Here is a 26,631-nt window from a genome sequence, read left to right on the forward strand (position 1 = left end):
CTTGATCCCTTCACTCATTAGTGTCTGTATTGTACAACATGCTACACTTATCCTCTGGCTTTTATCTTCATTATCACACTAAGGGTAGGCTTTCATTATAAGAGCAAGTATCTAGGAAAAGGTAACACATTTTATAAGTGACTGATGCATAGAGAGTTTCTGTGAAATGTTTATAGCTATTTGAAAAATAAATATTGGCTTCACCCTTTCCTTGCTTTTCTTAATGCAAAATTAAGTTTAAAAAATGCCAAAATGAGTTATGTGGCACTAAGACCTTAGTAGAAAAATATAAACAGACTATTAAAACATATTTCAACTCCCTTGGCGTCATTTGTGGCCAACAAACAGTCATCTATGAGTGAAAGGTTAACTGACTGTCACCCATTTATGATCCAAGTCCTTTCCTGGTGCCACAGTGACCAGGCTAACAGTGATCAGCATGTTTTACATGCCTTTTACCCCCTAAAAACCCAGGTCATGACCTAATAAGAGCTGTGATTCATAATAATGACTTCTTTGGTTCAAATGGCATTGAGGTAGGTGCAAAGAGGTTTTACTTCAGTGCAACTGAATTATAATTCTAAATAAAAGAAAACAAAACATTAACACTGTGCATGCACTTGGGTCAAGTGTGCTGAGCTGTTCCAGCACTGATTTAGAGTTGAAAACACTTTAGTCTCTGGGATCTGCTGAAACAGAAGACTGAGGACCAGGCTCTGTAAAGTATCAGGCACTTTTCTTTCTTTTTCTAATCAGACTTTCATTGTTATTGAGTACTTCCTTCTTGCAGATCTTTGCAGACCAACCTAACAATAACAACTTCACTGTATTGGATATCACAATTACTCTGACATTCAAAGTTGTTATCTGTTTGAATGTTTATGTAAATCAGCAGCTCTTTAGACATGGTGTACACCTCTGTTTTATGGTCTAACTCATCCACTGCATTGCTGCTGTGGACCAAATAATGAATGATATCTCTTTTTATTACCATTACCTTAGAGATAGAGACAGCTTAATCAAATACTCATTTGACAGGAAAAAAAATCACAAAACTCAAATCAAAGAGAACAAGAAACTCTTAAAGATTGGTGCAATAACTGACTACTGAAAAATCTGGGATGATCCTTTTGCCAGATTCTCTTCAGGCCCCACAGGTACATTTTACTTTTTGAGTCATCAAAGAAAGAAACTCACAAAAAATACTGCACCACTTTGCTGGTATTTGGTGAAAATATAGTGAATCAGTGCAGAAAGTGTTCTCAGGATCAGGTTCTAGAAACCTTGCCAGTAGAGCTGTTAATGATAAAAGGACAGGGAAAAGCCACTGGCATTGGTTGGCTGGGAAGCTGGTAACAGATTTGAGAGACTTTAACCATGTACAGTCTAGATTAAATAGGGGTCACTCAAAGAATTTCTGCTTGTGTTTTTCAAGCAGATGAAAGCTTGCTCTGTCAGTTCTCTGGGCAGACATGAGCTCATTCTGCCCACACTCTATCCTGGCTGGAAGCTGAACTGTCGCAGTCAGGGTGACACTGAACCTACTCACGGGCAGGATATTTCATCTCAGGCTCCGGGCCACATTCACAGGTCGACCAAGCTTCTGCTGAGCTCAGAGAGTGGGCAGAGAGTCAACAGCTATGGGACACATACAGCCCACATTCTCTGGGGGGACCTCCAGGTCCCATTCTTCGCTTTTGCATTGTGGAGATCTAAGTTTGAATGTTTGGCTCATGGTGAAAATTGTGGACATTTCAGAACACTTCACAAGCAACTTTTTTTTTTTTTTTTTTTTTTTTTTTTTTTTTTTAAATCTGGAGATATTGTCACTAAACCTAAATTAGTTCATCATAGTCTTTCATAGTCTTGTAAGCACTTAGTGGTCAACATCACTTTGCTGGAGATCTTGGTCATTCACAGAAAGAATACAATTTTTCTCATTGAAATCAGAGACATATCTCATTTTTTGTACTCAGATTTTCCACCTCTTCAGGACTTTTGGAAGTGTTATTTTTTTTTTTTCAGTTTTGATCCAGGTTACGGGAAGAATAATGTCCAAGTTAAATATTGTGAGCTGGACCTGAATTTGATCCTGAAAATGTACTACACTTTGCACTTGCACAGATAATAGTGAAGAGAATGAGGCAACCAGGGAATCTTCATTAAAGAAACACTTCCAATACAGAAATATTTTCTAACTGTGTGTTTTACTGCAAGATTTTTTCCTCATTCTGCATTTTACTTTTGAGTTAGTTTTTCTGCTTGCTCACTTAAGATAGATGCATTATGCTGCAATACTAAATTTTCTGCATATCAGTGATTAGCAAACATTAATGAAACTCTAAATTTTCACACTGTGATATTGTATCTATCTGTGACATTTGACATGTCCTTATATATATCCATTACACTTTGTACACAAATTTTCACTATGCTAATCTACACTCTGAAGATTAAGTTTATAATAAGTATTATAAGAGGGGTTTAACCCTTACTTTATGCAAGAACTAAGTGAATTCAAACAGTGAAAAAAGTTACAAGAGCACACAACTTCTTATTAAGAAAAGTATTGTAACATTAAAAATTATTACATTATTCATTTTTATAGAAATTGAAGCAAATATCACATCATTTATGTCCTTGTGATGGATAGCCTGAATTTAAAAACTTCATGATCTTGGAGATGTCGGACTATTCCACAAAGAGCAGTTTTGACATTAAAAAATTCCTCATGGGTGGCAAATATCCAGAAATATCTCAGCTACACAAGATCCTTTTATTCAGGAGCTGTTTCATGTCAAAGCCAGCAGAGATGAAGAAACAATGTTAGTGACTTCTATATCAAAATCTACACTAATAAAACCAGTACTTTTCAGCTCTTTGTAGAGGCTTTGATGGAAGGAGGTTAAAAAAATGTAGCTCTTTTTGTTGTTATTACTAGTAGAAGTGGGAGCTCTTACCTTGGGGACAGTGAAGTCCATTCTGCACAGGATTTGATAAATTTTGTTAAAACACTTGTTTGAAATTCTTTCATAATGTAAATGTATAGATGGCATAAAGCAATGGAGGCTTAAAAGATAGTAACACTGTGCAAGAAGATTGACAATGTAGATATTGAAGATAATAAAAACAAAAGGAAAGTAGTAATTTTAGTGAAGTAGCAAAAAAACCCCAGTCAATATTAAATTAAAGACTGTGCAGCTTTCTTTTGCGTGCCACGACATGTTTAGGTGCTACCTCTGTTAGCTGGTACAGACCTTGTGAAATCTCCACATGTAAAAAGGAGATCACTACTGAATTTTCATTGATTATTTTTCTGCCAATGCTCACATTCATTAAAGAGCTCCCAGACTCATGTACCTGTGCAGTAGCCCTCATCAAGGATTTCATATCACTGTTCTGTGTAGAATTACATTATTCTCACATAAATCTATTTTTTCTTCACTAGGTAGTAAGTGGTTGAGCTACTACTTGTTGTTACTCTCAACTTTTTATGTAAAAATTTACTGACCTGAGTGACCACTACCCACCATGTAGGAGTTTTGTTTTCATGGACTCAGCGAGAGAATGGTTTAAAACCACAAAACTTCCCTCAGCATGCCGTAACCAACAACATGTGTCCTACTGCAAACTCAAGATTCACTGAGCCTCAAAGGGAGTACAAATGTGTGTAGCAGGATAGTATCCACTGCTTCAAAACATAATTAAATAATTTAATAAAACACTATTAAAATCAAAATAAGACATAGGGCAGGGAGCATAACCTTAGAAATCCCTTTCCCACTTCATTGACAAAGGACCTGGTACCTATTCATTCACTGCGCAGTGAATTCATCCCTGCACAGTGTCAGAGATTCATCAATGAGCCCACTTCCTGGCAGCATGGATTGCTGCTTTCTCTTGGGAAGCAAGAACTATGGTCTGGACACCCTCTGGCAGATGAATGCATTAAGCCAAGGCCTTTAATTTCTTTCATGAGTAAGACAAGACATTGTCTCTTACCTTCAGGCTGTGGGCTGTGAACTGTCAGGGGATATAAATGCTGCCTTGCTATTTTCAGAATTTCCTAATGGTTAACTCTAGGCAGCTCTCTGCTCTGCATGCTGCCTGATTTGGCTTCTGTCTAAGGAGTTTATCTCTCCCCAGGCATGCACAGAGAATCGAGTGTCTCAGATCGGGTCCTGCAGTCTGTTCCTAGGGCTCAACAGCTTAAATGTTAGCACTGAACAGCCTTTATCTCACCTGCCTGTAGTAAAACGTGAATAATCACTTAAATTCATTAAATCTAGGATGATGTCTAAGACTAAAAAATTGTTACAAAATATTCTTTTTTGTAACAAGTGACCTTAAGTTTGAATTTATTTTTTTATTGTAGATAAGCTTTATGGGAAAAGAAGATAGTTTTGTTCTTGCACATATATTTTCTGTTTCTTAAAAAACAAGTTTAGGAGTCTGGAGGAGGAGATAAGGTCATGCTCACTGTGTTCCATTGTGATAGCCGTGGTGGAACATATTGGAAAACGAGCTTCTCCCCAGTTAAGTGGCAGGAAAAGCCTTAAAATGCCAAAGGAAAGAAAAGCTTCTAGAATCATAAGAGCAAAATCACACTAAATTACTGAAAGTCTCTTACTAATATCCTACTAAAAACTTCTGGAATCTGGGTTCTGCAGGCACGTGAAACTGAATATATGGAGAATTAGTCAGTATTGATGAAGAAAATACATATCAGTTTGGAGAAGATAATTGAAAATTAACCTGCTAAGCAAAAAGGATAAAGAAAATCAAGACTGAAGACCTCATCAATTTAGAGATAGCTTGGAAGATCTAATATTGAAAATAGGTAGCAGATATCTACCTATTATTGATGAATAAGTATATAATACTATATTGATAAATAACTAACCAAAATAGTTAGGCCATTGTTACATCAAATTCTGAATGTGACTTACATCTGGAGTCTTTGCCTTCCTCCTTGAAACCAAGGCTGCTGTACCACTAACAGTGTATACCTAGTAAAACTCGTATACCAGTACTTTTCTAAAATCACAAGGAAATAATTTGCTTGTGTTTATGGAACACCAAAGTTGATTTCCCTCCATGTCCTAGATACAGTGGCTTTCAACCTCTGTCTGTTGCCCATGCTGTCTGCAGTGTGCCACCTTCTTAGAGGAACAACCCTTGATTCTTCTGAGATATTTCAGTGGTGTTTCTCTCTTGGCTTCTGTTACCCTAGGAGCCTCTGGCTCATCTTCTGAAGACTTCAACTGCACTGCAGTGTAGCCAGCATATCTCAATGCATTCTCATTAGATTCCATAACAAAGAAGAAGGAAACCTCTGTTTTGCCCCACGGTAGTCACAGCTATTGTATATTGAAGTATAAACGACTTTAATGAAGTTAGAAGTGGAAAATTATTAGCTGTGGATGGATAGTGTATATTGGGATTTATGTGGATTAAGTTATTTTTTAAATTAATAAATTCCATTAGTATATTTACATCAGACTTCAGTCAGAGAAATTGTTATATTTAATTTCTGCTTACATTTGGAGATACTGCATGAACTGCCAGTGAGTTTTAGTCACTGATATGACATAGCAACACTGGCATGTTTCCAGAAAGACCTCTGGTTAATGGCATGGAATTGAAACCTAGCACTTTCAGTATTTAGGCTTCATGGAATATTATTGGACTGACAGTACTGTTAAATAAAACAAAATTATTTAAGCCAGATAGTTATATATACTTAAAGATTTTAAACATTTTTTCCATATTATTGATTTTATACCACTGTTTGGTGAAAATATTTTCAAATCATATAAATTATGCATACCACAGATACCATTCTGTCTGTTAATAGAATTTTACATGGATATTTCCTCTGAAGTAGACTTGCAAATTGAATTTCAGCTCCCAAAGAAAAGTCAATTACTACAGGTTTTTTTGCATTTTTGCACCATGACTTTTTTCTAAGTTATTCTGTACTTTTTGTTTGGCAAAAAGAGTGCTAGGGTCTGGGCACAGAACTGCATGCCAAGAGGATCTGTGTTTATTTTTTCACTTTGCTACAGATTTCCTATATATCTTCCACTGTATTTTTCCTTCCCCATTTGAGAAAAGACCTAATACATCCTTCAAATGTTTACTGTGATACAAATCACACAGAAAAAGCATAGCATGTGACTCAAAAACTTACAAGTCAAATTGATCCCCTCTTACCTAAAAAACTCAAGTGATACAAGAAAATGTTATTTATACAAATGCATGACTGAAAAGCCTGGGTAATAACAAGAACCACACTGATATTTAAAAATGAGATTTTGTATACTAAGAAAGTAACAATAACATATTTGTGTCCTGTTTCTGAAACAGCAATATTCCATGGAATAGGTTTTCTAATTAAAGATACATAAAACCATCTATCTCCATAAAATCGGTACTCTCAAATAATACTAATTTTACTATCTAGTACAGAATTTCCAGCAGTAAAATTTAAGATTGTACAGATATATATTTTTTCTCTATTTTACAGAAAGATAAGTGAGGATTTTTTGCAAGAAATTCCATCAATAGTTCAACAATGGCAATGATATAAATAGAATCAACATTAGAAAAATCTAAGATGAACATTACATCAAGGTTTCTGGCAGCAGACTACCTACTTGATTTGTCTAAGAAAACAGAGAAAAAAAAATACTATTGCTGAAACTAAATATACAAACTTTTAATCAAACAAGAGTAAACTCTCTGCTACCAAGTCCCATAAAATTTACCAATTCTTGGTTAACTTTCATCAGCTGATCTCCTAAAGTAAAGCCTGGAGACACAGTTTATTGGAGAGCTTGCAAAATGTCACCTAGATTTGCAGGGCTTGGAAGATCATGTCAGCAGTTTGAAGTGATTTAAACAATTTTAATGACTACCTCTACTGTTTTCAACAAATTTCATCAGCTTGTTGCTTCTGAGGACCCACACACTTGACTCTTCCCTACATTACTATTACTGCCCTGTAAATGAGCCTCTTGTGTTCCTAATGGATCTATGCTCTCTTTCTCATGAGATTTTCTAATCACTTTCTCATGCTCATTCCAATATAAAGTCACTTCTTAATTTTAACTACCAAAGGTCATCCACCACCTTATGTTCAAACTCATTCAGAGAAGTTAGGATGTTCTCTGTCTATCACCAGTTTTCACCTATGCCTACATCAATCCCAAACCCTTGCTCACCAGAGCACCAGTGTCTGATCATTTAATTATATTTCTCCATGGATAGGGCTAAAGTTAATGAATCATTGCAGCAATAGCAAACTTTTCTAACTAAAAAAAATTAAATACTACAGTATATTGTCATAGGAGATAAATGTCTATTAAACCTCTCTAATGGTTCTGAAGTAAAAATAGCACAGTCAACTAAAAAGTGTATTTCCCCTATTCTTCACCCCTTGCTTTGCTTGGAATTGCTTCTCCCGTGCCATGAGTAGAAAAAAACAGAAGCACCTGCGGGTTGAAATTACTAGTGTTCAAAATTCAGCATCAATATATCTGTTTTCATAAACTAATATGTAGGATTATGAATTGTGGTGCCTGAAATCCCAACACATGGTTCCTTTTCCGGTTCAGTTGTGGAGGATCTGAGGACATGGGTCATAGCAGCAGTGTATCACAGCTGTACAGCTCCTAAGACCACCAAACAGTGTCAGGGGGGCTAGGCAGAGTCTACACAGGAAAAGAGGAGAGGTCTTGTGTCTTTTAGGATTCTCTTTCAACTCATGTTTTTTATAATTCTATAAATAATTCTTAGTTATATTAAGAAACACTGCACTAAATGGGAGATCTTCAAGATCTGGCTCTTCTTACTGCATAGAGATTTTACTTGCCACAGTGTAAGTCACAAAGAGTCTGACAGAGATATTTTCACCATATGTACAGATAGTCTCTGTGTAGTCATCTTGTGTAGATAAGAAATCTAAGGATTTTCTAAAATACATAAATCACTTAGATACTGTTATTAAAGATTTCATATGCAATGCAACATTTGATTTTCTGTTTCAGTTACCATTTATCAGTCCACATTTACTGATTCAGTACCCACCTTCTCATCTCAACCTTCTTCCCAGTCATCATCTGGGATAAATAGCTTTTATTCTGATTTCCCAGAAAACCTCTTGGAGCTGTCTCATTTTAAAAGAGAAACAAGTATATTTGAACTTACATGTGTTCAGCATTACTCTTTTTAATAATAGATTCTTTAGACTAATAAAAAGTAGTAAAGAGAAAATAAAAGAGCCCAGAGAAAAAACAGAACCCTTCTGAAATCAGCAACTGGGAGTTATCCAGAATGAATTGAACTTTGTGTAATGTTGAGGCTGGATTTCAGAAGAACAATATGAAAATTATTTTTGAAATTTTCTCAAGCAGATTTTATCACTTCATGGTTTTCCTTTCCTTTCCTTGCCTTGCCTTTTTATCTTTTTTTTTTTAAATTTATCTTCGCTTCTTTTTTCTGTTTTTTTTTACTGTATTTCAGCATAAGACCTGGAATTTTTTTTTATGTCTTCCAAATATACAAGGCACTGCCATAGCAAAATTAAAGATGTTCCACTTCTTGAACTTTTCATTTCAACACACTTTTTCTATTTCAGATTTCCTTGATCCACTTCCCAGATCATCTTAGAAACTTGTCTATTTACTGTTTACTATTAATTAGTGAACTTATATTATTTGAAACTAATGTGAATCTAGCCAGTGTACAATTACATATTTTTGCTAACAGAAAGAACATTTAATGTGGGTCATTATAAGAACAAGGTTCCAAAATAAGACAGCATCTGTTTTGTTTGGCAGAATTATTTCAAATAACAGTAACTAAAATTTTGAAAAGGTGTGCTGTTCTGTGTTTGAGGAATTGAAAGCAAACATGGGAAATGCCTGAAAGTCATGAAGGAAAGGCACTGGGAGCAGGAGTTTGGGAATTGTGGTTTTCAGCTTCAGAGGAATCATTTAAATCCTTAATAGCGGCTTCTCAGATAAAGAGAAAATAGCATTCTCTGAAGAATGGCCAGCTGTTTAGTACTCAATAATTAGGTTTTTATTCAGACAGCCTTCTGGAATTGCTGCTATCACAGATAGTGCTACTGGCAAGAAAAATAAAGAGTTTCAATGTCATAGGATGCATTCCTGTAAAAATTTATGAAATATCCCAACATAATTTTGATTTGCAAAGTATCTGTTTGGCTTATATTTGCCTAGACTAGTCACCAGTGCATTTATAAAGCATGAAAAACAGTTTAGACTTGCATGAGGCTTACACACCTTTATTTCCAGGACTGTCACCATGTTACTCAGCTATTTTCTTCAGATATTCAAATATACTTGAATAAAAATTATAGAAGAATTAATCTGAAACTCAAAGGGCCAGCAGACATGACTTTTTTACTTCTTTATGTTTTCATCTTTGTTTATTCCAGAAAAGTATGAATGTCACTGATTCCCCATTTCCTCAACTGAAGAGTTTCAGTTGCACCATAAGGAGACCACAGAGTGTAAGCAGATCTCATTCTGACCTTCATTTATACGATGGAATAGGAGAGGTACCAAAAGTACAGTCAATAGCCTCCACTGAAATTCCCTTTGATTTTTGTGGAAAAGTGACTTGGACATGGGTAGCAGAATTTGTGCCTGTTGCTCAACATTACACTCTTTGAGTCCAGTATGTCCCCTCTGATTTAATTTCTACAGGTTTGAATTATATCTCTTTTGCTTTCTTAAAGAATTTACATGGAACAATTTTTAAAATTTTTCCATTATCAGAAAATGTTATTTATATTGCAAAAATCTCCCTTTTTTATAATGAAAGCCCCTTCCCTTCCCTTCCCTTCCCTTCCCTTCCCTTCCCTTCCCTTCCCTTCCCTTCCCTTCCCTTCCCTTCCCTTCCCTTCCCTTCCCTTCCCTTCCCTTCCCTTCCCTTCCCTTCCCTTCCCTTCCCTTCCCTTCCCTTCCCTTCCCTTCCCTTCCCTTCCCTTCCCTTCCCTTCCCTTCCCTTCCCTTCCCTTCCCTTCCCTTCCCTTCCCTTCCCTTCCCTTCCCTTCCCTTCCCTTCCCTTCCCTTCCCTTCCCTTCCCTTCCCTTCTCTTCCCTCCCAACAAGATATTCTCTTGCTATTTTGCCATGAATGAACACAGAAGAGTTCTGAAAAATAAATCCTCTCTAAACATGAGCTTTAACATGTTAAATTTTCAAAAGCCTTCCAAGTCCTCAAAAATACATGTTGTCCTTAGTTCAGAATAAAGATGAGCAAAAACGACCCTGTTTTCATTAGCAAATTCAGTTATTTTAATTCATCCTCTGAGTAATACTCCTTTCCTGTGATTCATCATAAATTTTTGAGCTATGTATAACTGCCCTTCAACATCTTTCTTCATTTGAGAAGGATTTGTCTCATCTTTTCCTTTTGAACTTCTTCTACTCATGTTTAAGACCCTTTTACACTGATCTTTTTATGCTTTGTATAAATATTTCTAGCCTCTCTTTTCAGAAATTACTTTTATTCATTCTTTGCCTAAAACCACCTTAGAATAGGTGCTTCCCCTTTCCTGATTTGGGGAACTGGATTTCCATGGACAGTGCCAGGCACAGGACTGCTGGATGCAATGGGGGATAGAGCTATCCTTTGCGTGGAGAGGCATCCCAGCTTTATGCAGGAGCTAAACTGGTACTGATGGTTTGTAAAGGGATTCTCTGCACTTGTGCAGAGCTGGCTGCTGCCCCCAACAAACCCCAGAGGGCAGGGGCACTGCTTTGGTCCCACCTGGGCACAGCCCTGTCAGCAGAAAGAGCAAATTGCTCTCACCTCCAATCCACTGGGAACCTGGGGGCAGGGAGGCAGTCAGCATTTTTGAGAATCATGTTACTTGGATTTAAAGATCTGAATACCAGCCTGGTTTCACGTGCCTCGAATGCTTGAGCTTACAATTTATCTCAATAATACACTATTATAATATAACATTGCAATTTCTTTACTGAGTCTTATGCTAATTAGAAGTTGTGTAATAAATAATTGGGTATTTTTAAGGATTTCATTTTCTAGCATTACATTGTCTGCTCAGATGAAGCAATGATTAAAAAACAGTATAAATAACTGCTTACATTATCCACATTTCTTGTGTCTTCAAGTTGGTTTTTTTTTTTAATCTTTTATCTTAAAACAAACTGTAGGAGAAAAGTATTATTAAGAAAAGTTTTTGTGTTTAATTTTGTCAAAACAAGATCCAGCATTCTGTTTTTCACCTCCATTTACACTAAATTTTTAGTTTGGAAATATCAGATGGTTTAACAGCATTTTTGGTCTTTCATTCCCATGCCCATTGTTTCAGTCTTCTGCTTCTGAGGCAGATATCCTTCAGGGTTTAGTGAAGAATCCAAATCTTTTTTCTATTCAATCAATTTTGAGCTCTGAATATAGAAGTTATACAGTTTTTAGCAGTTCTACCAGACAACACAATTAATAGTTCCTTTGTTCTCAGATATGTTAGCTTTACTCTATTCTTCCATCACTGACAAATCTGATTTCTGTTTTATTTTTACAGTCTTTATGCACTTTTGATGAAAATTGGCACCATATTATTGTCCTTTCTCATATTTGACAAGTGAACAGTGAACAATATTTATCACTCAGCAGAGTCAAAAGAATTTCAATAGATTCTTACCTGTAATTCTGTTTTTCATTTCCTATGTGAAATCTGTCATATTGTGAATATGCCCGGTTTCCTTCCCAGTCCATTAATTCAATTCTTAGAGAATATTGCCTCTGACTTGTTATTGCAAAGATAAATTCATTTCCCAGCCAATGTTCACCTGATGGGCTACCAAAACCCTAGAAAAAATTGGCAAAATAACTAGATGTAATTGTTGTAATTGGTAGAGCCTTTACACAATAATAAAACCATCATATTTTACCTGTACATTCTAATTACTGGTTATAACTTTCTTTGGTCCAGTTTGATGATCTCTAAAATTATCCTACTAATATGTATGATGTAGGAATGTCATGTAGTTCAACTGGTGTTTGAAATGGCAGCTGAGGTTATCAGCTGGAAATCATTTTACAAGTCCATGATATTAATAGCATGATGATGTATTTGTACATGGTTCAGTGGGAACACTTGACATTGTAATATTCTATAATGCATTTAATAATTGATACCACGTTATCTAGTTGTCTTGTTATCTAGTTTTTCTTTTTGTCACTTTGCTCTCCTCACATTTCATATGTTCAGATTAGATCATCTTATATCCGCTTAAGCAAATGATATCACTTTAAAACATGGAAAAATAATAATGAAAGAAAAAGTATAACTATTTTTCAAAACTAATTCCTAGACATTCTTTTTTATACATCTTCTAAGTTTTAAAGTTGTTTAAATTGTAGTGAATTACTACATTAAATTTAAGGGGTTTTTCAGTCATTAAGTTATTTAATATATATTAGAATAATTGTTCTTTTTAAACTATTAGCTCATACCTGAGAACTCTTCAATCCATTTTACATTTTTCTTTTTTTTCTCTTTAGACAGTAAAAATTATTTTAAACTATATTTACTTGTGAAGAAGTACTCCAACATGACTGTGCTTATTCATATTTCTTAAGATAAGAAGAATGGGAACCAGAAATCCCCTGATTTTCTTACAGTGGAGCTGGGGGTGTTTTAGAAGGTCCTGTGAAAATTTCCTCATCAAATTAAATGAAGGATTGGATTATTTCCAGAAAGCACATATTTTTAAAAGGGGTTAAAATCAAGAGAATTCCTAGGGACTAAAGGTTAGATAATGAGAAATGTGTCTGTGAGACACATTGGCAAGACATCGATCTTCTCTATATAATGTTTCAGTCACTCCTAACATGAGATGAAAACACTGAAAGTGGAGCTCTCTCTCTTTTTCTTTATTTTATTGCTGTGGCTCCAGCTCTGATTAGTTGTGTCTCTGGGGGATGAAATCCTGCCTGCCCAGATGCCATGTTGTAGCACAGGTATTACTCGCTCAGGCAATGCACAGGTATACCAGCTACAAAATTCTAAAGAAAAGTAATTTTAAAATTTTATAAGTTTAAAAGTTTGACTGGTTAAAAAAAATATAAAAAAAAAAGAGGATTTTTTTTGTTGGTGTTCCTAGAGAGAATTACAGTAGAAAGTACTTTACTCAGGACTCATTTTTGTCTATATGACCCTACCTGAGCATATATTTGGTGACTCACTGATAGTAGAGACTGAGAAGACATTTGAGTATGCTGATCTGAGTACAGTAACTTGTATTTTGAACAGCATGTCTGCCTTTTGGCCCAGAGACCATGAAGAGATACCCAAGGACAAAGTGTTTCATCTGTAAGAACTGAAATTCAGTACTCTGTGGCAAGCCTCTAAGAAGTCTCAGACTGAAATGTGGAGCCCCACTATTAGCTGGCTTTTCCTTTTCTGCATGTTATTTCATTATATCCTCTGTCTCCAGTAGATCATTTCCTATAGAAGTCTCTGTAAATACTGGTTCTAGGTAATACTGATGACACTCTGCTTTGAATCCATCTGTCTTCCAGTGTGAGCTGCTGCTCCTGAAGTTTTCCCATTATGATGCTTTCTGTTATTTCTCCCTTGAAACTTCCTGGGGTCTGGCCCAGACTATCAGACCCCTTTTAGTTTCCTCAGGAGTCAGCCCAATAGTGACTTGAATGGAGAGAGTGACAGCTTTGATCCAGTAGTCTGAAAAGTACTTTTAATAATACAAAAATAACAAACAATAAGGTGTCCACTGTATTGGACTGGACTGGATCAAGGCAGTAACAAGGGGCAAAAAGGCAGAGTTTTGGGTCAGACAGGGGTACTTATGCACCCTGCTGTGGGAGGGTAGTTTAGATGTGGTCTGAGGGAAGGGTGCAATGGGGGAAAGCAATTTAGAATATTAAAATTCTTGCACTAAAAATCAACCTATGATAACACAGAAAACTGAGAACTTTCTAGTAACAATTAGCATAGAGAGCATGTCAATCAGCCTTCTGCTTATGGCACTAAGAATGGGGTTTCCTGAGGCATTTTTCCAGGATTCTCTTCTTCCCTGGAGAAACTGCCCTCTACACTCGCTGCTTTGATGGCATTCACATTCATATTTGGCTTCACACATTCTGCCAGACAACACGATTAATAGATTTCTTATTCTCAGACATCCTAAAACACAAAAGTACTTGTTCCAAACCTGTGTGAACCCTGTCTACAGCTGGCACGCCTTTCTGTAGTTATCACTGTTTTCTGTCTGTGCCTTTGATTCTTTCCATCTTCTTGCCTTGTCTTTCTACCTCTGACTGTCCCACCTGGTGTATCCTGTTCTAGTAGCTTTGGCAGTGTCATACCAGAGCAGTTAGAGGTTTGTCTCTGACACCTTTCACCACTGGTCACTGTCACTCATCTCTGAGTAAGGCAAAATATGCTCTGCATAGACTACCTACCAGGAAGTTTGTCTCCCGAAAATCCAGAAAGAAGTGGAGCATAGTTGTTCAGATATCAGTCAAATTAGGTTTTCCTGGAATTCAAATAGTTTCTTATTCACAGAAATATGAATGATGATGATGATGATGATGATGACTATTATTTAGTCTATCTTTAAGGGAAGATTATCAGGAAATTCTTTCTTCCTTTTTCCCAGTTCAGGAAAGCTGAGGGGACTTCCCTTTGAATCATTGTGTATTGAATTACATATATCTTATCTCATTTAGATTACAGCCCATTCAGGATGTAATATATATATATATAGTGTTTTAACAATATATGATTCCTTATGTGTTTTATAGAAACTCCAAACACCACATATAATTATTCTGAAGTAATGATTTTTATTCAAATTTTCACCTCCTTCTCCCTTTTCACATGTGTTATTGCACTAAGATGAAAATCTATCACTAAGTGCTTTGCTCTCTTGACCGGAGGAAATGAAGCTGCAGCAACAGGGAACTTCAGCAAAAGAAATATGAAAACAGCAAAAGAAATATAAAAAGAAAAATTGAAAATTATGAGGAAATCCACTACATTAGTTATGAAAAAGGGAATCCTACTATCAGAGGCTACAATACTGATACTCAGATTAGAAATGCCTAGAATAGGATTTTTTTTTCCTTGACAGAAGTAACTTCTTTTTAAGCAAACTACTTGCTTTTATGAAAAGAAAACTAAGTAAGTGGGATATAAAACATCTTTCTGAAGAAATGAATGTTCCAAAGGAGAAGCAGTGTACTTTATTAAACACCTAATATGGCTAGCAATATATAAACAAACAAACAGGCACTCAAAGCTTTCATAGATGTAAACCAGAGAGGAGCAGTACATTTCTGTTAAGCACAGAGTTGGCAGCAATTTCTTCAAGTATAATTTTATTATGCCAAACTCAACTGTTTCCAACCTGTATTTAGTCTACAGTTTACTGCCTATATTTCAGAGCTGAAGAAAGACTTGCGTGCATACTGTTTTTCCCAGATACTTTGGCTGACTTAATAACTACACATCTCTCCTTGTTTATATCTCACTTAGACTGTCTCTACTACAAGAACACTATTACTTTGATGGGATATGTAAACTTTCGTATGCAGAAAAAAACGGAAAAAAAAAAACCCTGAAAAACATGATTTAATTGTGTGTTTTTGTTCCCAACCCTGAGGCTGGCAATGAAAATGGTTGTACCTGGTTCTTTTGATTTACCTTTACCTTTAGCTTTCAAACAATATTTCAGAATTTTATCTTCAAATACAAAATTTCTTTTTCTTGTCTCAGAAAACTTAGGAAAACAAATTTGTGTAATTATTATGCCCATCTGTTCTATATACTTGTAGAATACTTTTTGAACACTTTTGAGGTTTGGTTAAAAATCACAGAAACTTGAAGTTCAACAAGGTTTCAGGGAACTGGTGTCTGTGATGAGTTGCTGCTGGGAGAAATGCTGAAGAGAAGCTCAGCTGTTGCCTATTCAAATTGCTACAAGCAGACAGAGCAGCCAGCCAAGTGCAGATGCTGAGCAAATATTGCCTCAGAGGTTCTTAGACATCTGGGACAGATTGAGGGACATTAAAGGGGAACTCAAGCTTTTACCACAGAGAATCCTAGAAAATAATAGGGTTTCAGAGGATTATTAGTAATGAGAATGGGACTTCTATGTGGGACACAGGACATTAGTCCCCAGAAAAGCAGACCTCATTACTTTTGATGTTCACGAGAGAATGCAGTAATTATCCAGTAATTAAATTTCAGTAATGAAAAATATATATTTTAGTTAGCAGACCATTTGGGTTTATACTGCTGCTCAAATCTGTGGGGCCACAGGTGATGACTAAAGCCTTGCCTAAGACCATGCTTGTCATTTGTGGACTGATGCCTAAGATTTAGGACAAGAAATTTCGTTTTGAGAATGCCTTAGGGCAGTGTTAAAAGTTAACATTAAGAGTGACCTATTTCAGGCCCACAGTTGTTATTAAATATTTTTTTTCCCGGTACATATATACACTGTCAGCAAACACTTTGGTTTTGCATTCAAATTGTTACAGCAAATGCTTCCATAATTATTTGTGTTAATGTTTTGTGCCTGAGTTCAAGGAATTACATGAGGTGATCCAAGTCATCCTCAGCTATCAATCCACTAGGAAAAGGAACATCTGTATTTCATGAATGTGTTTGCAGTTAACTACATTTTAAGACTCTCTGAAACCCAGTGGGTCTTAGACACTGTTCCAAAATTGCATTTAAAACTACTAAGAGACACTATTTTGCCATTATCTTTCTATGCTTTGTTCATTATATGTTCCCAAATAAAGAGATTAATTCTTTAAGCCCTACATTTTATTCCAAAAATACTCAAATTTGCTTTTCCCTAGAAATTTGCATAATATTTTTAGATGGCTGGCAAATCACAGACTTTAAGCTCCCAAAATAGTGCTTAGTGTAATAGGAAAATCAGTAATTTCCAAAAGTTCTCAGAGTTCTCCTCACCAGCTCTCTGTGGAAGCTGGGACAATATAGCAGGGATATATGCTTACATTTTCGTATGCTTTCTTATCTCTCCACTATTAGTTGCAAAAAAGACACACAAATGTTTGCACTGACCCAACACAGATTATTATAATGCTTCTTTTATTCTTCACAAACTGAAAAAAAATTATATTTTTGCTGCTGAAAATTGCATTAAGATCATATTTTGGCAAAGGCTGACATAAAAATCACAAACAATGAGTAAATTCTTTTATCCTGGTTTTGTCATCGAGGAATAATAAAGTAATGTTTTATACTACATTAGAGCAGATTGTTCTTCTCAACTTGATAGAATTTGTTTTCAGAGAAAAAAACCCCACAATACATAACTTTACTGACAATTGTAAATCCATTTTTGTAGTTGGATGAAACAAAGCTGTTTTCTGTTTCTATATAACTATATCATAAATTCTGTAAATTCTGACATAATGCTCAACTGCTATGCAAAAAAAGAGAAAGATTTTATTGTTCTTTTGTATGGATTTAAGTACTTAGAACTAGGAATCAAAGAAAAAAGCATGTGATTGTATAATATTTATCTTAGAAGACATCTGAGTTCTTCATCAGCTCATTTTCAATTTCAAATTGGTTATTAACAGACCCCAAACTACTAAAGCAATTGTAAGTACAAAGAAACAGAATTCAGTATGGGTTCTAAAAATGACCTTAAGAATTTACAAAGTTGATACTTATTCAAAAATAATAAGTAGGGTGCAAAAGAATTTTATTAGCTTTGGCAAAATCTGTGAGGGTATTCTGACTGAATCATGTTGCTCCAAGTTCATTAAACAATTATCTCTCTTACTTTATTTATTTTGTCTGATAATGCTCACAGGAAGCTTTGACTTTTTATAGACAAAACAAATTGAAACCAGACACAGCCAATATATCCTATGGGTTCATCTTCTTTCAAACAGTTCAGTGAATAAGACAGATAATAATTCAGTGTTTTACAGCAGCAGTGACTTCCCAAAAGCCATAAGGAATATTCAGCTCCCTTTGCCTTAGCTGAAAATGTGGAATGGATATTCTTTAAGATAATTTCTAAAAAATGTTTGTGTACTTTTTTTGTATACTTGTATATTTTCATTCACATCACATTATATTATTCATTCTGTTATTTGAAATAAGTATTTGGTTTATAAAAATTGCTTCAATTTCCTCAGATAACATGTGTTAATAAATGTGAACTTAAGAAAGTATTGAAAAACAATTCTAAATATTCAGATTTTTTCCTCTGAAATACTAACACATATTTGTTGGCAAGTTTTAAAAATATATGTAGATTGAAGCCAGAGATGCCTTCTCAAAAGACTAAAAAGAAAACTAAGCTATTGTCAGTTTAAATAAAGAACTAAATATCCGTATAATCTGCCTGAAAATCATGTTCATAATCTGTGCTTCATTCTAGACTAAATATATTAGTATATTAGTAGACGTACAGAAATTAGATTCACTTTTTACTTTTTCCTTCTCAAACACACACAGTATTGGTAGCAACAAAATTCCCAATGAATAAAAAATCACAGTGACAGAATGAAGTGCAAGCCTTACAAAAAGGTTTCCTCTGTCTGGGTAAGAGGCCCAAAACAGCTCAGTTGCTTACATATATGTCCTACAAATAAAACAACCAATACATCTTCCTCAGGCCTGGATTTCAATCTAACTTCTTTATCATGTAATTGAAAATAGGAGAGTATCTCTTACTGAGATAAATTACATTGACAGCCTCCATCCCAAAATACCATTTTCACTCTAGGACAAGTGGATGCTAGGAATGAACAGACACTTAATGTAGCTCTTAGAAAGAGCATGCCAAGGACATGGGTATGTATTAAAGAAAAGAAATTTCATTTTTGGGGCTCTAAGAAAAATTAATTTTGAGCTTCAGATAACTTACTGATTTGTCATTTGCAAAAAATAAATGGTCAGTTTTAGGGTTAAATATGCAAAATGTAAGGAAAAAATCTAAAAAAGGTATTTTTGGTCATTTCAGGCAAAAAGAAAAACTTTTGGGATATAGGACTTAATTCTCTTCTTCAAACACACTGATCAATACCAAGTAGGAAAAATGAGCATGACTAGGAGCACAGATGCTACAGCAAAGACCAAAAGTTTGTGAATTTAAAAAGGGACTTGAGTTTCAGCCCCATAATCTGTCTAAATAGAACATGCATCAAATTTATGGATTGTTTTTGAATCTCATGCTTGGCTCAGCTGGTAGTCTAAACAGTAGAACAAGAATAGAAGCTGACTGACATAAAAGTCAAAGTTATACTTCTAATTTGTCACGAGCCCCAAAGCTAAGAACTGTTCCAGTAAGTTCCAAACAGAGCAGATCACACAGAAGATACTCCTCCCTGAAGAGAAACACTGTTCCAAGAGGAGAGCACACAACTGCTATGTGGGAAGACATCTGTTACAATTCTATTATATTTTCAAGACAGAGATTTTAAAAGTAACCTCACAGAATCTTACCTGGGTCTTCTAATATAGCATTTTCATCTTGTGGTTAGAGTAGTTCTTTAATTACTTTAATCTTTCTCATGTTGCTCTACTAGAGGCTGTTAGCATAATTTAGCTAAACCTTGAATATCATTATATAAAATTTATTAAGTAACAGGCTTTGGAATACCATACAAATCTTATCAGTATAAATTAATGCTGTTAAATTGAAGCACTGGTGCAAAGCAGGCACAAGAATATGTGTCAACACAGCTCTTGAAACAGGAGTTATCCAGGAATGTTTGCTTAGGAAAGACTATGCTGAGTATAGCACAACTGTGCTCCAACACAAAACTGTGTTTAATTTTACATCCAAAAATATTCTCCAAAATAAAGAGGATGCTTCCTTTTGTAGTAACATCTCTGGTGCCCAATATAGTGATCCAACATTCTCTGAGACAAATATTGTTTCATTCTTGCTCCCTTACATAATTCTGTTGAAGTTTACACTGTAGATTAAGCCTTGGTCAGGACCAGAAGAGTTTCATGAGCTTGTTTTCATAAAACAAAATCTGGTCTCTCACCACTTCAGTATCATGTCTATCTCCACTGGGCATACTGGATTTAGATGGCAGGAGAAGCAGAGAAAATGTTGTCTCTTTTTATAGCACTGATGAAAGTAACAATTATCTGAGGAACTGTTGCAGTCAGAAGGGACTTTTTATTAAACCAGCATGACATGCCATTCTTTATCACGGAAGGGTGGGTCTCTGTGAAAGGCGTTACTCACACAATATCTTAATACACATTCCAGTCACCAAAAATCATTTCCTTGTATCCAACTTACGTGGTAAATGTGTGAAAGAAACAAATTATTACTTTCACATCATCTACCCCAGTCCCTTGAAGAAAATTGCTTATTTTCAGATGTAAGAAACTTATGACTTTGAAGTATACTGTCATAAGTAACGAATTTGTCCCTATATGTTACAAAATTATTTATGTCTTGAGTGTGCCTTTTTTATCCCCTTGTAATCATAACCCACTCATTCATTCAACATATTAATTTAAGACCACCACTACTTTCAACCTGTCTGGCTTGTTTAGACTTTGGAAACATAACTTCCATCTTTTCCAAGGTCATGCATTCCCTAGTTTTTGCTTTTCTCACAAATCCATCCTGATCTCAAATCCTTCATTTTGCAGAAGGGACCATGCTGGTATTACAAGACACTTTATAAATTGCTTCATGCTATTGACAGAATAAAAAACACAAAACCAACTCTGCTGAAGAAATTATGGGATTCATCTCCACCTAGTAACTAGATGGATATATGTTTTGCAGATAACTTTATGAAGGCTCTCTTCCTTCCAGAAAAGTTTTTGTATTCCTTTCCTATTCGACGGTTATCTTCAAAATGCTAGTCCAGATTCTTTGAACCAGTAATTCTTTCCCTCACAAGTGTTTCACTAAGACACAAGGGGAAGAAGAATCTGTGAAAAGTGCTCTGAAGATTTCCCATGCTAACAGTGAAATGGTCTCAGATCTAACACCAAAGTAGTCCTATGCCAGCTGTCATTTGACAATGGCTCGATATCTGTCACAGCTTGGGCATTATCTCTTCATGTTATTTGAATCAGATCAAAACTACTCTAAAATTTAGTGATGAAGATCTTGTCACAAGACATATTTGAGCCCTCTTTTAAAGAACACAGGGGTACATTTATCAGTGCAAGAAGTGTGAAGATTTCACAACCTGAACTATGTGTAACATACCTTAAATAGTTATAATCCTGGAAAAGGAATGAAAATTCATTCAGAATATCCAGCTTTAAAAAATCTGAGAATAATGAAAGATATTGTTCCCACTGTATGGGATTTCAAATTAAGAGCAATTCTTTTTGTCTGTCAAGAACATTCTCCTCAGCCAAGCCATATGGTTTATGTAATTTTTGTTTAAAGTCCCACCCACATCTGAAGTTATTTTACACTAAGATAGTGGAACCAGAATCAATAAGCTTACACAAACAATTCTAAAAGGTGCTTCATGCATTTTTATGCAGTCATTGTCTCACTTGAAAAAGAAAGTTATGAACATAATGTTCTAATTATTAAAAGGGGCTGGAGCTCTGTCTGTAGTTGTTTGATTCTTCAAGTATTTGGGGTTAAAATATAGAACCTGAACACTATTTGTAAATGGATACAACTACAACAGAATTATCCACCATCAGTTAATGCTCCAAGAAGAAACTACATCAGCTTGAGTTTTTTACTTTGTTCAAGTCAAATACAATATAAATGGTGTTGAATTCCTATTTTGAATGACAAAAATGTTCAAGTTAACATTTGTACTGAAGCAGTATGGAAAAAAATTAATGTCAGAGTTTAAAGACAAGAAAGTTGGGCAGGGAGAATTATAACAGAACTCGAAACTTGAACTGAAACTTTCACAAGAGATATTAAAATTTTCAAGCTTAGAAGCTTACAGCAAGTGGAGACTATAAAGGAAATTAAAAGGCCATATTCTAAAACAGGAGCCGAATATTTGGCAAATAAAAATTGAATGCAAGTAACGTCTGGAAGTTTTCAGAACGAACTGAACAAAGGCACTGAAAAATAAAGTCTTTTATTGGAATGCTAGTTCTTATGGAGGACTTGCAAAGACTAGCGAGATGAAAACATGAGGTGACCAGCAACCTCACTGTCACATACAAAAAGTCTCCCAGGAAATAGGTAGGACCTCTGTTCAAACTAGAGCTTACTCACAGAGGTGAACCATAGGAAGTACACAAAAATGTGTAAACCCATCACGTCCAGAAGGAAATCACAGACTTAGAGTCCGAAGATGTGTTTGGCTGTCTTTTAAGTAAGCAGAAGACTCAGGTCACATGAGACTTGTTATAATAGCTTAAGTTTACTGAGGATCAGAGGAGTCAGGCTATTCCAGATAACACAATGTAAATTCCCATTAGGACTGCATCCAAAAATACTACCTGAGGAAGTTCTGGTGACTACTTTCATGGTCTAGCTCTCAGTGTGTGAAGAATTTAAACCACACAAGAACATAAATTATTATTATTACTGCTCTGGTGTCATACCATGTTGGCAGTATGGAGATAGCCATCAATTTGACCCAACAGTTTTTAGGAGAAAAATAAAAAGAGGAAACTGCAAAAGGAATGGAAGTGGTTTTGTAGATGTGCTCCTCAGGCACACACAAACGCTACTGAAAACTTCTGAAATAATTTGCAGCAGACTTGTTTTAAGCACTGAACTCTTGGACCCTTAGATATTAATTAGGAACATGAAATTAAAGGAATGTGGAACTTAGCGTTGAATGTCATTCTTGCCAATCAAAAGAAAAAAAAACAGCTGATCAGGAAGGTAATGGTTGCCATAAAACTTAGAAATTCATCCTTGAGTGTACAATGTACAAGTGATCCTAATCTAGGTCATGACATTATGAATGATTAAAAGAAGTGATAGGTTTTTGTCATCAGAGAGAGGAAAGTAGCAATTAAGGCATAGAGTACAATTAAATACTGACATGCAGGAAAAAAACTGGCTAGGAACAAGATTGCTGTGAGCTGGCTAAAGCACACAGTTTCAAATACCTATTGAGAGTTTTTCTCGAATGAGGGAAAGCAAGAAAATAATTTTAAATGTCTGAGGAAACTCCCAACAGACCTGACCCCAAAGAAAGCCCCCTAGGAAACTCATAGTGAATGTTGGGTTATAAAGTGTGGAATAAATTCAGAGAATTTCATGGGAATTATTAAACTAGACATGCTAAAAGGCTAGAGAATAGGGAATCTAATACTCCATCACCTAATTTGGCAAAAATGGAGACAGTCACTGCGAAAGGTGCATTCATCCAAGAACTGAAAACTGGAAAATTATCAAAAAGTCTCAACAGCCAAGTTAGCACATGAGCTAACCATTTACTCAGATTTGATTATTGCTAATAACTGCCTAATAAATGCCAGGAACTGTGTCTTGGACAGTAAGCTTGTGGGAAAACCCCCTTCTAAAGGGTCTTGGGTTTGCAGATGGCAAGCAATAGGTTTTTAAGTGATATTCCCCGCTAGAGATCAAAACTCTAAATAGTGTTATACATTTATATTTACTCAAGAAAGAAAATATGTAAAATACTTGAAACTTGCTTCAGGGTGATCTCACCTGTTATTAAAGAAAGTATTTGTTATTCCACTTCAATTTTTTCTGATAAGCAACAAACAGTATAACAGAAAATACATTGCAAAATGTGAAAGAACATATGTAGTAGATAATGATAAGGAAAGGATGGAAGGATGACCTTATAGGGTTTTCTCTGAATTTATTACAACTGAATGTACAAAACTCAAATGGCCCAAGAGATTTTTTAGTTAGAAATGAGTTCCTAGAAGCAAATGTACAAATTACACTGTACATCGTAAGACTAAGAAGAAAATTAAAGGATACTAGAATCATATGCCCCTAAGCAAGAAGATACATAACCAATCTTGCATAACAGTGAATCTGCATAAAAGGTTTTGCACTCATTAGCTATTGTTTTAAACACCAAAGAAAGTGTTACTTTATTTTACAGAGTGAGGGCTGAACGCAAGTGGAAATGGAGAAAAAAAAAACAGGAGGAAAAATTATTACTGCTATTGCGCTGTCACTGACTGTGGCAATTTATGTATGACTGGAGTTAAATACTTCCTACTGAAAAGATTCATGGTTATCCTACCTCTCACTTAACCTGCTTACTGTATTGGTGTCTAGAACAGAAGTGTTTCCATGTAAGGTGAAAGCAGCAGTGTGAAACAGCATCAAAGACATTGAGTGCCTCACTGCTGTCAGGTGGCTCGTGTAACCCAGCAGTGCTGTCACCCGTGCAGAGACTGCTCCATGTGCAGTCTCCAGGTAAGCTGCTCTAAGGACCTGCCTCAGAGCATATTTGCAGTGGCCTCCTAACACTGTAACAGCCAATAACTTGTGAGAGCTTTAGCAGCAGTGCAGGCTGGTGGCCTGAATTCCTGTCCAGCTCAGAAGCTGGCAAGCACTTGCTTATAGCTTAAAAACTTCAAACAGTTTTCCAGATTTCTTTCCAATAAGAACTAAATGCACTGAAAATTAATGAAGCCCCAGAGACTTATGGTTGCTGCTATTATATTATGATATTATTTCTGTTAGCTTTAGGACCCAAATGACATACAAGCACATGAAGAATATCTTAACAAAACTGGAAATCTCAAATTGAACTGTAGGCAGGGAAAACATGCATTAAGTTCAACTGCTCCAAGTAAGCCTAAGTGCCATCAGGTTCCCCTGCCACACTATCCAGCTTCCACTGGAAAAAACACCAGGAAAGGGGGGGGAGGGGGGGGGGGGGCAGTCCAACAGACACCACACACCCTCTCTGAACAACCAAAGAATTAAGTTAATGATGCTGTTGTCTTGAAGCTAAGATGGTTTCAGATCCCCCAGTTATACAGAGGGTCCACCAGCCTCTACCATTCTACATTCAACACTTGGTGTTATATGGTAACCACAGAAGGGAGCCTAAGATTGTTAGTTTGGTGAACCGGTTGATAGAAGAAGAGCAAGCCTGAGCCCCATCTTGATTCATGACATATAGGATAAATTATCAAAAGTATAAAATGGATATAGGATAAAATGTCCAAAGGGGATCTTTTTTATTTGGTAGAAGTAAATGATCCCTATTTAGTAAATGATACTATATCATTCCTAAAGAGAAGCAAAGTTAATTCAGGCTGCTTGAACTAGACAAAACCAAGAGTCTAATCCCGTACACATACACAGTATTGTGAAGGAAAAGTGGAGGAAAATTACTAAGTGAAGGGATAAATATAAAAAAAAAGGCCACATGAGAAAACTTTACAAAGGGCTGTATTTATTACAGTGCCTAAGAAAATATCAAGAGATAAATCCAAGAAAATAATTAATGTGATATGTATAAATTTTTAAAAGTCCATATGTAAGTTATACATACAAATTTAAAATTTTAGTAAAACTGGTAGAATCTTTAGTTCCCCCAAAATATTTGATGCTTTATATTTTATCCAATTTTGAACCAAAATCAAGTAAAACAGTTTTCAAGTTTTCTGTATATTAAAACAATATGAATTCTAAAAGAAAATTCCAATTTTGTAGCTCTATTAAAAATATTTTTGTCCTTTTAATATTACTTTACTTAATATATATTACAAAATAGATTACATCTTTTAGTTATCAATAGGAATCTGACCTGACTGTTTATTTATATTTTCAAGCAATATAAAAATATTGAAAATAAAGAATCAATAGAATCCAAAACTAGATTTTGGTTCAAAATTATATTATGTTTATTTCTGAAATTGTAAGTTCTCAAACAGAACTTTTTCCCATAGAATTTTTTTACTGAACTGAACTTGTTTTTGTTTTTAAACATTTAAAATTCTCTTTTCATTAGTGTTTTTCAAAAACTGTAAAAAACCCTCCTTTCTCTGCCAGGTTGACAATACAGTGCTGAAAACTTCACTAGGAATGTCATTGAATTCCAAGCCAGTCCTGAGGGACTGAGAGAACGGAGCTCCATCAGAAAGTTTGATCAGGCAGAGAATGAAAAAAAGTGAGAAGTTATTTAGATTGGAGTAAATTTTTTTTGAGTTGGCAAGGGGAAACTAGCCTGATTGAAGTCATGTCATCTTTAATTTGGTAAGTTATTTATTTTCTTGTAATCCTATTTGAAGTATCAACATTTCCAGTACATTAATTTGATTGGCAGAGGTGCTGTATGACTGGGGCTAAAGCCCAGTAAAAATTTTTATTCCTATCTGAGGTGCTCCAAATTCTGAATCAGTTCCTCTCAGTTGAAAATATTCATGCCTTGGAAACATTATCACATGCCTCCCGCCTCCTAACATCACATCAAGTCAAAATCTCAGAGATACAGACAGCAGCATTCTGTCCTCATCTCATTTTAATCTCAGTAACTGATCTGAAAGAAACTCCAAATCAGGGGAAACATCACCCTAACTGAGTAAAAAGTATTTTTAAAAGTAACAGACATGATGCAAGTAGTTAATAAAAGACTTCAGGACCATACCACCTCACTATAGGAAGAATTATCTATTTAGGTCAATAGG

General features: G+C 35.4%; 1 protein-coding gene across 1 annotated transcript in view; it reads right to left on the minus strand.

Moving 5' to 3' along the window:
* The window catches only part of ANGPT1 (angiopoietin 1), a 150,128-nt gene that overhangs the window by 22,110 nt on the left and 101,387 nt on the right, over nt 1-26,631 (minus strand). The window contains exon 7 of the mRNA XM_066334845.1: nt 11,704-11,870. Coding sequence (XP_066190942.1) covers nt 11,704-11,870 — 167 coding nt within the window. The remainder of the gene's footprint in view (nt 1-11,703; nt 11,871-26,631) is intronic.

The sequence above is a fragment of the Sylvia atricapilla genome, chromosome 1 (genome assembly GCF_009819655.1).
Source record: "Sylvia atricapilla isolate bSylAtr1 chromosome 1, bSylAtr1.pri, whole genome shotgun sequence".
Classification (NCBI taxonomy): domain Eukaryota; kingdom Metazoa; phylum Chordata; class Aves; order Passeriformes; family Sylviidae; genus Sylvia; species Sylvia atricapilla.